Here is an 11,366-nt window from a genome sequence, read left to right as displayed (position 1 = left end):
AAGCCTGATTCCGAACTGGATGAGTTCGAGAGAGTGCGTCTAGGTTCTTTACCTAGGGGTAATCCTGTAACGAACCTCATCCCCAGATACTTGAAGAGCACAAGCGGCAAGGAGAGGAAGATCACCTCCTCGAGAAACGGGCCGAGAAGAAGAAGGCCGCAGCAAAGAAGCGTGCCACAAGGCGAAGTAAGTTGATTCACCCAACGCAGAGGAGACATTGGTGCTCACCTGTCGAGCCATTAGCTGGTAGGAGGAAGGCACAAACTGAGGACCCTGATTCGGAGTGAGGATCGTGCCAGAGATTTGTACACATTGTATCAGCACCTGTATCAACATACGAAAATAATCTATAGGGATAATAGGAGAGCCACCGAGTACACGAGAAAGAGTCTGTAAGGAGCGTGAGGATTATACTGGACGAAGTCGAGATGATATTCAAGGAGTGTGGTAGGGGCAAGAGAAATTAGCCCACGAAAGCAATAGATGAAGCCGATTGTAATGGAGATGAGTTAAGATACACGATGCCGAATGCACTTAGTCCGATGCGATAAGAAAAGATCCTCCGATGATACCATGGTATCCATGAACGAACGAAATGTCAAGAAGCGAAGTTGCATCTACGTTTCCGCCTTGAACTTCTCACCTCCTCCCCCTCCGGGCATGATAGCTTTCATGAAGGCATAGAACCGCTCCGCGTACTCCGCAGGTGGTACTGGACTAATCTTATGCTGTTAATTATGGGCAGCGTTAAAACCTGGTGAGTTGGATAGAGCTGAGACACTTACTCGATCGCTCTGTAGCCCTTTCCAGAAGTGTTCCAACTTCTTCAGTGTACTGTAAGGCGTCAAGATATCGATTATACCCAAGTAGTATATGGTATCGAGTTCTTCATTCGCCTGGTCAGTAGCACGCAATCCCCCTTCGTCTTGGTAGAACAAGAAATGTTGCCGGTCGCCTGTATCGCACTCGGGCAGAGATTCCCCTCCCGGCGCGTCCAGTCGCTTTGGATCAGACTCGCGCATTGCTTTCCGAATCGCGATAGCTTCTGGTGATGACGACTTCAGTTGCGTAGGTTTCCGTTTCATGCGAGGCATGTTTGGCTGCATCGACCAGATCAATAAAACGAACAAATACCCAAGAGAATTCTCGTACCGAAAACACTTTTAGTGTATTTCTCCGCAGGTTATCTCTGTTCCCCCTGCGCATATTATGGATCCCCACCAACAGACTGTAATCCATAACATCAAGAGACTTGAGTAACTCCGAGTCTCTCCTTATTTGCTCCGTCAGCAGCGCCCTCTTCTCCGGACCCAGCTCTAGTTGTTTATGCCTGTTGATCCAGTTCAGGTCTTTCAGCACCGCTCTGGGGTTCTTTGCCGCCTTCTCTTCCGGATACTCCCTTCCAACTGTGCTGCCTTTCAGGTCGTACGTCTCGTGAATGTCCTTATGCGGCGGAAACAGGTTATTCATGATCACGAAATGAATCTTCTTCCCTCTAGGCAGCTTCACCCGGTGCAGACCGTAAAACCGCGATATGAGCGTATGCGGGTTGTTCTTGATATGCTCATGATACTGCTTCAGTATTGAACGAAGGAACTTGTGCTCGGAGTGGTGGATGGTCTTGATGATGAAGCGGTAGTCTCTCGAAAAGTAGAAGAACGAACCCGACTTGCCGGGCGAGCCGAGCTCCGAGAGGATGTACTTAGCGGTAAGCGAGACGAGGTAGTCGGAGGGGTCCAGGTGGAAGTGGTCTTCTCGCAGCTCGCGGAAGACCCAGGGCGCGTAGTCCTTGAACTTGAAGTCGTACTTCGCCGCGGGTGTCAGTTCGTTACCGAGGCTACAGGACGATGAGCCGGACACGCGCGAGTGCATCGGAGAGTACGTACATGTCAAATGAGTATTTGTGCCGCGCGACGAAGTCCTCGTCCGTGAGGGGCCGCTTCATCTTTGCTTGACACCGACTCACCTGAGCGTCGTCAACACGAGGTCAGCCTAGCGAAATCGCAGAACGCTCACCGCTATCCGAATTCCCGTCAACATATTGTACATCAGCACATAGTTGACGTGGTCCTCCCCAATCAGATTCCCTACCAACACCTTATTCTCCTCGTCCCGCACCCCGCCCACCCCGCGTGATATCGACATTGAACGTGTCAGCGCCGCCTCCGCCTCCTGTTGCGCCTTGGCGCGCTTCGTCTGCCGCTCCCTCCGGATCTGCTCCGCCTGGATCTGGATGTCCGTCGCCAACTCGCCGTCTGCATCCACGTCCTCCAACCACTGCCCGCCAGAGTACGACGAAGGTGCCGCACCACCTTGGGTCATCTTCCGTCTTGCATGCGTCCTGGGCGACTCTGGCGGGTCTGTCGAACCTGTGGTGTTCCTCCGCGTCGGCCGCTTATGTGAAGAGGGCGGCGGCGGTTGCAGATAGCCATCGGCAGACAGGTGTAGAGCAGCGCGGTCACGATTTTTTGCGGGAGAGCCTTTCTCATCCTCGTCGTCACGCGGTTTTGTGGCAGAGATGAGGGACGCCCTAGTCTCCGTTGAGGATCGGTGAAGGAGGTGGGAAGAAGGTCCAGCCCGGGAAGAGGTGGACATCGACGTCGGCTCTTCGAAAGTGACGGCAGGCTCTGACCTTGCATTCTTCATCTTCGGCGGCGCAGATACGTCCAACGACGCGCGGGCCCCGATCACGTCCTCTTCCTCGCTCGGGCCCGGCTCCGAGTTCGCCATCACCATCTTCGGGGGCACCGAGGGCTCCTCGTCGAGCCCGTGCTCCTCGCTCGCGGGCGGGGACGGCGGCGGCGGCCCAATCGTATCGTCATCGCAGCGCAGGCCGTCAATCGGCGGCATCACGCGCGCGATCGACTTGCCTATCCGCTGCGAGAACGTATCCGGCGGCGGGCCCGGCTCGACCTGCACGCTGTTGCCCGTGACCTTGACAATGTGCACCTCCTGCGGCTGCCTGCCGCCCGGCGGGTGCGACAGGGTGTGGAGCGGGTTCACGCCGATGCTGTCCTCGCGAGCGCTGGGCCCCACCGTGTGGGTCGACGAAGAGTGGGCTGAGCTGGACCGCGAGTGCTCGTCCGAGGCTGTCCTGGAGGTCTGGTACGACAAGCTCGACGGTGAGAGCGGCGAGTCGAGCTGTGTGGGAGAGGATGAGCGTGCCAGCACGGTTGCGGCCATTGCTGCTGCAGACGACGTCGAAGACAAAGACTAGAAAGGTGTTGTAGAGTACTGTGTATTGCTGGCCACTGTGGTTGTAGAGTAATTAGGTCGTCGACATCCAGAGTAGGTCCGCGGTTGTTTTGGATGGCGACCAAGGCCAAACGTGGCTGTGTTTCCCTCTGCCGTCCTTCCGTTCCGACGGTAAGCGCTTGATATAGCCGGCGACGGATTCGGTATGTTTGTGATATGTTTTTCTCTTTTCAGCGTCATGCGATGACGGTCTTCCTTGGTCTATCCAAAACGCCTCCGTCGCTCGGGGAAGCAGACATACGCAAGTCTGGCTAGCAGCACGCAGAGACATCGGGCACATGACAATAAATATTCCATGTCGAGGGAATGCCTGACACATGATGAACGACTTAGCAGTTATCACTACAGACGAGTGGGGGGGGGGGGGAGGAAGGGGGTGTTCAGGCTGGAATGAGCTTGGGGACAGTGAGTGACATCAATTAGCGATGTTCCATATACTACGGGGGACGTTCGTGGACTACGATGGGATAGATAGTGAAAATACATATTGGCGGAGACATACTGGTATAGTTCAAGTATTGCATGGTTGTCTGGACTAATGTTCATCTCAAATTTAACAGCGACTGCCAAAAGGTCAGCACACGCAAGGCAATGACAATATACCAGACTCACCAATTACCTGGGACGTCGCAGCGGAACCAGTAGCAGTCGCTGGGCTCCCACTGGCTCATCTCGTTGGAGAAGCCCTCCTGGATAACGGGCAGCTCGTTCTGCACGAGACGGCGTCTCTTGCCCTCGTTATGCTTATGCTTCCGCCAGTGCATGTTGTCCGAGCAAGCATCCCCGCCAGCCGAGCCGACAGAGAAGTCGCTCCCCGACGACGAATGGCCGCGCTTGGGTCGCAACGCAGGCGTGTTCTGGACAGGGATGCGAGACGGCCCAACAGGCGTTGTGCCATCAAGGTTGGCGGACACATCCCGTCTCCAGTTCTCGATGGAGATCTCGGGATGAGCAGGATTGTACGCCACCGAGGACGGCCGCTCAAAGTCGTCGTACCCGTCCTTCAAGCTGAATTCGAAACTCCCCTGGCCAGTGCCCTGGCTGAACGAGTCCATGTCCTTCATCGCAGGGGCGCCGGGACCGTCTTGGGTACAAACTGACATCGCCCTGACGTTCCCGGCGGCGTTATCGCTCACGGGTTGGTCACTGAGTGAAGAGATCAGAATAATTATGCAGGGCTGCTAGCAGACGTACGCACCTTGGTATAACAGGCTCTGCGAGAAAGGGGGTGGAAGGCAGAGACCAGGACTCGGATGTGGGCGTGTCATTCAGATCTTCGAACCCAACCGGCACTCGCCTAATATATGATGATAACAGTGATATCAGCAATGACAGGCGAGACCGAGCGCACGTGGAAGCTATCGTACCTGGGCGTCTTGGGTGTCTGCGCGAAAGGCGGGGGAAACGGCATGTGGTCTAGAGGCTCTAACCCGTCCACTCTCCCCTGCAGGCTGTACGGTTTAAGCTGCATCGCGGTGGTGGTCTAGTACTGAAGTAAAGAGAAATAAAGCAGTCATTGAGACACTTTGGGACCCTGAGAAGTGTAATGGAGAGTCACTGGAAGCAAGCAAGCACAGCGAAAGAGACAGCAGTGGTGCGACAACGAAATAAATCCTATTGCGATAGCAAGTGGTATTGGTATATAGGCGCGGGCGCGTACGAGCACAACGGCAGGGAGGCTAAGCAAGACACGGCCAGTTGGTAGGAGCACAGCCCTAGATGAAGCCAGGAGACGAGCAGCAAGGCGCGTGCCCTGCAGGGGAGGCAAGGGCCAGGGACGTCTACGACATGCAGGTGGAGGGTACGGGGAAGGTTGTTAGTCGCTCTGCTCAAGACGCGTCCCTATATAAGGAGCTCACGCACGAGCGTCTATTCACGCTGCGTAGATATACTTAGGGCCGTAGGCTGATGGCGGGCAATGCCGGCCTGGTACCGGTCGTACCGCCACTGACTCATTTCGCGAACTTCTCTGGCAGGTTAGTATAGGCAGACGTGGATGGCGGGCGTGGATGCCCTCTGGCAGAAAGGCCCTACGTCGTATGGCGATCATGCACGCATAGCAGAAGGAAAGGGAGATCAGAGAGAGCTCACATTTCATATCCAATGGGCATCAGCTACGTGGCTCGACGTCCGGGGGACGTTGTCACATTCGCTGGTAACAGCTAGAAGATGGTCGAATCCCCTGGAAGTGTTGCCACGGCGGCCACGGCGCTCTGAGGACAACCTCGCAGCAGATCCGGCGGCAAGAGTCATGTTCACGGGGACATCAACAGCCCGAAAGCCAGGAGAGAATGATGAGATTCAATATAACCGTCATACGAACGAAGCGGCCCGCTTGTATCGCATAGTCCACACTCTTGTCTACCAATAAACAAATCACGTCGTCTGTGCTCCAACCGCCTGCAACAAACATGTCAGCACGCGCCCCGGCACACCCATGGAGAAACACAACGCACCAAACGTTTTAGATGTTCCATGAATACTTGCAAACTGACATCGTCCGTGAAAATGGCCTGCCCCGCGCCCGCGCCAGGTCCAGAACCGTACATACTCGACGTCATATGTGTCGTCGACGGGTTCAGTTTGGACAGCAGGAACCGGGCCTGACTGCCACCCTGGTCGCAGACGATGTACCGCGGAATCGGGAAGCGATCCGCTAGCAATTCCTAGGGAGGCAGTGGTAAGCACGATGGGACACATCAAACCCTGCTAGAGCATTATACCTGAGCATCCACTACTGGCGCTTCTAGCAGCTCCTTGAAGTTCTCGTAGCCCTCCTGGTCTTGATACCCAGCCTTGCGCCACTGCGCGATCATCTCGCCGTGGAAAATCAGAATGTGGAAGAAAGTATCAAGTAAGAGGATGACGTCCGGCTTGATGGACACGCTATCAAGCAGTACAGGTTGCGGCGGCACGTCAAACGTGTAAGACATAAGCGTGGGCTGGATCATGATCAGGGAGTTGTTGACGTCCTCCTCGTTGAGAATATGTCTGTCAAGGTCAGAGGTTACATTCCCATGTAACACGAACAAAAAACCGAGCGCACCTGTAGAAAGCAGTCTCATCCGGACTGTTGTTGAACACCTGCAAGAACTGGCTTCTCCGCAAGTGGAACATGAACTGCGGGTAGATACTGAAATTGTCCGTCAGTCGGAAACTCGTCGGGTCCTCCTTCCTGTAATCCGCGAACTTCTGGCACAGCCGTATAAGCATACGGTCGAGCCACCTCAGCACGTCGGGCGAGTCGTCCATCTCCGCCCTAAAGACAGCAATACGCGCCATCAGGACCGCCGCCGCCTCCTGGTCGAACGAAGCCGCGATACTCGGCGAACCAGCTTCCGCAAAGTTACGCGCGATGGTCGTGACCCGCAGTCGGTACTGCCCGGAGGAGTGCTGGTAGTGCGTGACGAACTGGATGAGGCCGCGAGAACCAGGCTGGAGGGGCTGGCCTGCCGGGGTGACAACTTCGAAGTAGACCGCTTCGGCGGTGCGCGGCGTGATGGAGTTGATTTTCCAGGCTGATGTCTGGCCGATACCTATCTCGGTCTCGCCGACGCATGCCGATTTCTTCGCAGCAGAGATCGCATGACCAATCAGTCCGGACACCTTGAGCTCTTTCGTAGTCTACGGGCGATATAAGCAAACCGAGCGGACGCAGGTACCTAATATGACTGACCTGAACATCGAACGTCGCGTTAAAACCCATGAGCAGCTGCCCTTGATCGTCCTTGTTGAACATCCGCAGGAAACTCTGCTTGAAAATAGACGTCGCGAACGAATCCGAAAGGACGATCACACCGTTTGTGGAATTGGGCAGTGACTTCATCTCAAGCAGACCGACTTGATCAAGACAGCCGGCGAACAAGTCCACGCAGTGGCCGTTGTTCGAAACCCGCTTGGCGAGGCCTTCGTAGAACTACGGAAATGTGAGCTATATGTCAAGCGACATCATACTTCCATCGCCCCACCTTCATGGCCCGCTTGTAATGCTTAGCACTATCTCTGTCGATGTCGTGGTGAGAGCGGATCGGCTCCTTCAGCTCGTTGCTGACCACCATTCCCGGTCCCTCCGTGCAGGGTCCACCAGAGAAGAGCATAACGCGAGCACCGGTATTTGGGAAGGTCGTCTGGGTTCATGTACATTAGGCACGCCAGTATTCTGGGATGATCCAACTGACCTCAAGCAACCCGACTGCCACACTGAGAGCAACCCCCGTACAACGCAGTGGCCGCTTGTCATTTGCGACAGGCCAAGGGTCCCGAGCCAAGGCCTCCAGAATCCCAGTGAGCTGGAATTCGCACTGGGAGACGGGCAGCAAGAACCTCGCTGCGCCAAATGTCTGGGGCATAGGCTGCCCAGGACGGGGAGCGGCACGGTTGGTCGAGCTCAAGCCGAGCATGTCCTGGATTTGCTTCGGCGTGTATTCCTTTCCTCCGCGGAATACATAGGACTTCGTGCACTCCGCGTACCCGAGCTCGTGGACTTGGGTCTGCAGACGGGCGGCGGTGAGGTCTCGAATGGTTGAGCGCGCACATACGCAGCATACATACCATGGTGCCGAATGTGATCAAACCGACCAGGGCGTAAGGCGGAATCAAGCTCAGACTGACAACGATAGCATCACGCAGCGCTTTCAAGTCATCTTCGTCTAGGCATGTGTCCACGACGAACAGGAAGATAGGAGGGACCTGGGCAGGGCGGGAGAGCGTATATTCAATCGTGGTGTATTTTGGTAGGAGTTCGGCAGGAAGGTTGGTGCTGGAAATGTCTTTGTAATGTGGGGGGAACGCATTGCGCTGGAGGCAGAACGGACAGATCCAGAGTTTTCCTCGTATGTCAATCTGACTGAGCAGGTCGTCAGCATCGGAGTGAATGCAGTCTCAGTGTATACACTTTCGTCCGACAGCACTTGCATACTTAGAGACCATGTAACACGTACCAGTACGGATTCAGAATTGCGCGACACGGGGGTTTGCATGTCACCGGCTCATACAAGACAGGTGGTAGGTCTTCCCTGATCTTCAAGGGCGTATATAGCGCTGATATCGGCACAACTGTTCTCGTGGCTTCGATCCTTGAAGACGGCCATACGTTCCAAGACAAACGGACGCCTAAGAAATCAGGGCTTCGAAACAGCCGAACTGGACTGCAATACTGGCACTAACCATCCCGGTCCTCAACGTCTTCGAAGTTCAGCATTCTGAAGTTTACGTGGACCTGCCGGGTGACCTCCTTAAACGATTTCTCCTCCGTCAACGGCGGTGACGAGGACAAGCAACAATCTGAGCAAAGGCGAAAGGACTTCCACGTCGTGCTCGAGTGTAAAGCGGTGACATTGCATCACGTGTCACACGTTAACTGACCGTCGCGGTCGTGCAGTCCGTCCGTTCTGCGACATCCTCTGCTTGCGTTCGTTTACACATGATATGTTGCAGACGAGGGATGATGAACCTTCTATGTCTCTTGCTGCAGAAGAGCACGCAGAATCGCTCACTCCGCGTTGTAGAGTCGCAGAAATGAACGAGCAAGTCGGCTTCAACTTTAGGAAAGCGGTACGCACGAGTCTCGAAGTCTCTTCCTCACTTCGATTCGAAGGCGAACAAAAATGAGCGTCGGCAGTATCGACTCTTCTTTCCATGCATCATCGTATCCTCAGGTCAGCGTACGCACGGTAGAGGGACAGGGAGGGCGGAAGGATCGAGGGTTATTTGCAGCCAGCGCTTTCGAGGTACGTTACGATATCATTTCTGAGCTCTTTGTACTTCCCTACAACATCCGCTGGAGCGTGCACCATCTCGGCGAATATCTTTACTGCTCAGTGTTCTGCTCGTTAACTTATTATCTTACCTCAATGATCACAGGCAGGACAGCTAATTCTCAAAGAAAGCCCGATCCTCCATACGTCCCACCCCATTGCACGGGCCTTCATTCCTACGGCAGACCTAGATATCCCCCATGACTGGCAGCGGCTTCTGTTTCTCTATGCAACTCATAGGAGAAGCAACCAATTATCTCAGGTTCTTGATGGAATAATAGTCGATCTGTCTATGGACGGCGTCTGCTCAGACCTGGCTAGGGAGGCCGACCCGGACAGGGAGTCTGAATTCCAGGAATGGGCTCAGGAATGGATTAGCTGGTACCATCAGCAAGGCGGTAGTGACGGTACTTCATGGCAGCCGACTGCTGAAGAAATTTTTCGTCTGATCGCTATCCTCGAAACCAACAGCCATTCTCGGGACGAAGACGACATGCGTGATCTGCTGGATCCTCGAACGGGTGTTGTCCCGACGAATACATCGGACACCATGGACATGGCTATGACAATGTCGGCAAGTACTGACGAACACGAGGATGACGAAACGAAAGACGAAGCCTGCGGTCTCTGGATAATGGCTTCCATGCTCAACCACAGCTGTCTGCCGAACTGCACGGTTTTCATTCCGCCAACGAAGCGGACCGGCGACGAGGCCGCGTTGTACCTGCGCTGTATCCGCCCTGTCTCCGCCGGCGAGGAGCTCCTGATAAATTATCACGATGAAGAGTATCTACCTACGCTCGACCGTCAAGACATCCTGCGCTCTCGCGGCTTTGACTGCCAGTGCCCTCTATGCTCAGGTCGAGTCAGAGAGTACATGAGGTCAGCGGCGTGCTCGAATCTGGGATGCATAGGCGGCCAGGGTGTGTGCTGCCCAGTCAGGGCAAACGGGGAAATACGCTGGATCTGTGACCACTGCGGTGGAGCATTAGACGCCCTTGCGATCTCCGCGGTGGAGGCCAAGGAACAAGAATGGATGGGTCAATGGGAGCAAATTCTGGCTATGACTATCGGAGACATCCCCGCCGAGCAATGCACCCACCTTTTGGCATACCAGGTCCTCCAGCAACTTTCGAGGTCATGGGCCGTGTCCTTACCTGCCAACGGCGGGTCTATAACACCGCCCTTTTTGCCCTTCCTCTCACCCCTGCACGTCACCCATTCTCACGTGTACTCGTTCCTGAAGTACATCCTCTTCGAGCAGAGCTTCTGGCTGCGGCAGCAGTTTGGAGATGACGGGGTCCACGCTGTGCTCCTATGCATGCTCGCTGTTATCGAGCGGGCCCTGAGCAGCCTCGGAGATGGCGGACTGAGCCTCAACGTCAGTGAGGAGCGCAGGGTTCTTGGATACTGGCTTGTCAAGGAGGCGCAGCGACGGCTTGAGCAAGCGGAGTTCCGAGGGGAGGAAGAAGTGAATAGGTGGCGGGCTCTACAGGACCAGGGTCTGCTGAGATGGGAGGTGGGCATGCAGTACCTATGCTCCCGCGATTAAACAAGTCTACAAGCCGGAAGTATTATAATACCAATACATCCATCGTCCTGGCTAGGCGTGTCCTTGGTAGATATGCACGCCGACAGTAGTAACCCCACCGACCTACTTGCCTTGCGATTGGGGATTCATCGAGACCCTAATTCATCTGACCCCGTGAATACGAATTACAAACTATTACTTCCTTGTTGGACCTCGGAATGCGGAAAGCAACCCACTCTGTCTACAAGGCCATGGCTTTGCGGGATATTTTGATAGTGACAGTGATCGTGTCCCAACTGCCAGAAGCCTTCTCGCCATCAGTGTCTCCGACCCTGTCCTTCTCGCGTTCGCTGGCAGGAACGGGCGTGAAATCCTCGCTTTGCTCAATGATGCCCATCTCCGCGTACCGCTCTGACAAAAAGACCTTTAGGAAACCAGTGTCTTCGTCCTCTCCAGGTGCCAAGTAAAAATAAAAGGGGCTGACAGCACTTTCGTCAGACCCTATAGTGAAGGACGAATTCCTCCTGAGAGGAGAGGAACCTGCATTCGGCGTGGGCGCCTTATAGATCTCGTGCACGGAATGGTTACTGGGATCAAAATAATATGCAGCGGGGTAGAGGTCCACATCCGTCTTGTTTGTCAACTGCAGAACGTATTCTGCCTGTGCAAGTGGATCGTCCTCGAGGCGTGCAATTCCAGCCGGTGCAAGATTCCGTCGGGAGTGATCCCTGAGCTTGTACAGGTTAGCCGTCACCTGGTTCCGATACGGGTGGTCGGGGTTCTCATGGTGCAGGTAGAGGTCGAACCTTGCAGCCCAGCTTATC

General features: G+C 54.9%; 5 protein-coding genes across 5 annotated transcripts in view; 1 reads left to right on the top strand and 4 right to left on the bottom strand.

The window, feature by feature from the left end:
* GLOTRDRAFT_47223 (SAICAR synthase-like protein) overlaps window positions 1–2,145 on the bottom strand; it is a gene marked incomplete at both ends in the record, with an annotated part of 2,749 nt that extends 604 nt beyond the window's left edge. The window contains 4 exons of the mRNA XM_007870971.1: window positions 786–1,100; window positions 1,153–1,837; window positions 1,887–1,966; window positions 2,017–2,145. Of these exons, the coding sequence (XP_007869162.1) occupies window positions 786–1,100; window positions 1,153–1,837; window positions 1,887–1,966; window positions 2,017–2,145 (1,209 nt within the window). The remainder of the gene's footprint in view (window positions 1–785; window positions 1,101–1,152; window positions 1,838–1,886; window positions 1,967–2,016) is intronic.
* Window positions 2,146–2,446: 301 nt separating this feature from the next.
* GLOTRDRAFT_112266 (uncharacterized protein) lies at window positions 2,447–2,734 on the bottom strand (the record flags this gene model as incomplete). The annotated part of the gene is made up of 1 exon (XM_007871314.1): window positions 2,447–2,734. A coding segment is annotated over exon 1 (282 nt), but the record flags the coding sequence as incomplete, so codon positions are not given.
* Window positions 2,735–3,610: 876 nt separating this feature from the next.
* GLOTRDRAFT_101284 (uncharacterized protein) lies at window positions 3,611–5,079 on the bottom strand. Its single transcript, XM_007871313.1, has 4 exons — window positions 4,623–5,079; window positions 4,454–4,552; window positions 3,868–4,401; window positions 3,611–3,818 (listed from the first exon to the last, which is right to left on the bottom strand). Exons 1-4 carry the CDS (start codon window positions 4,664–4,666, stop codon window positions 3,809–3,811), a joined length of 687 nt encoding a protein of 228 aa, XP_007869504.1. The 5' UTR covers window positions 4,667–5,079; the 3' UTR covers window positions 3,611–3,808.
* A 405-nt stretch (window positions 5,080–5,484) lies between these two features.
* GLOTRDRAFT_65218 (copii coat protein) lies at window positions 5,485–8,554 on the bottom strand. Its single transcript, XM_007871312.1, has 10 exons — window positions 8,422–8,554; window positions 8,196–8,367; window positions 7,807–8,101; window positions 7,434–7,745; window positions 7,224–7,382; window positions 6,932–7,171; window positions 6,302–6,879; window positions 5,979–6,246; window positions 5,712–5,921; window positions 5,485–5,655 (listed from the first exon to the last, which is right to left on the bottom strand). Exons 1-10 carry the CDS (start codon window positions 8,453–8,455, stop codon window positions 5,632–5,634), a joined length of 2,292 nt encoding a protein of 763 aa, XP_007869503.1. The 5' UTR covers window positions 8,456–8,554; the 3' UTR covers window positions 5,485–5,631.
* Window positions 8,555–8,853: 299 nt separating this feature from the next.
* Window positions 8,854–10,719, top strand: GLOTRDRAFT_117722 (SET domain-containing protein). Its single transcript, XM_007871311.1, has 2 exons — window positions 8,854–8,984; window positions 9,118–10,719. Exons 1-2 carry the CDS (start codon window positions 8,862–8,864, stop codon window positions 10,561–10,563), a joined length of 1,569 nt encoding a protein of 522 aa, XP_007869502.1. The 5' UTR covers window positions 8,854–8,861; the 3' UTR covers window positions 10,564–10,719.
* Window positions 10,720–11,366: the final 647 nt, after the last annotated feature.

This window comes from Gloeophyllum trabeum (assembly GCF_000344685.1).
Source record: "Gloeophyllum trabeum ATCC 11539 unplaced genomic scaffold GLOTRscaffold_00013, whole genome shotgun sequence".
Lineage (NCBI taxonomy): Eukaryota > Fungi > Basidiomycota > Agaricomycetes > Gloeophyllales > Gloeophyllaceae > Gloeophyllum > Gloeophyllum trabeum.
Note: the sequence above shows the minus strand (reverse complement) of the source record. Positions and strands in the feature narration are given on the sequence as shown.

Bases quoted from the DNA above. Each gene is read 5' to 3' on its own strand.
- GLOTRDRAFT_101284 (XM_007871313.1), bottom strand. From the start codon at position 4,666: ATGCCGTTTCCCCCGCCTTTCGCGCAGACACCCAAGACGCCCAG. The intron at 4,553-4,622 runs GTACGATAGCTT...ATCATATATTAG, and splicing joins CAGACACCCAAGACGCCCAG to GCGAGTGCCGGTTGGGTTCG. The intron at 4,402-4,453 runs GTGCGTACGTCT...CTCTTCACTCAG, and splicing joins GCAGAGCCTGTTATACCAAG to TGACCAACCCGTGAGCGATA.
- GLOTRDRAFT_65218 (XM_007871312.1), bottom strand. From the start codon at position 8,455: ATGCTGAACTTCGAAGACGTTGAGGACCGGGATG. The intron at 7,383-7,433 runs GTCAGTTGGATC...ACATGAACCCAG, and splicing joins TGGCAGTCGGGTTGCTTGAG to ACGACCTTCCCAAATACCGG. The intron at 5,922-5,978 runs GTATAATGCTCT...CTGCCTCCCTAG, and splicing joins CGCCAGTAGTGGATGCTCAG to GAATTGCTAGCGGATCGCTT.
- GLOTRDRAFT_117722 (XM_007871311.1), top strand. From the start codon at position 8,862: ATGAGCGTCGGCAGTATCGACTCTTCTTTCCATGCATCATCGTATCCT. The intron at 8,985-9,117 runs GTACGTTACGAT...CAATGATCACAG, and splicing joins TTGCAGCCAGCGCTTTCGAG to GCAGGACAGCTAATTCTCAA.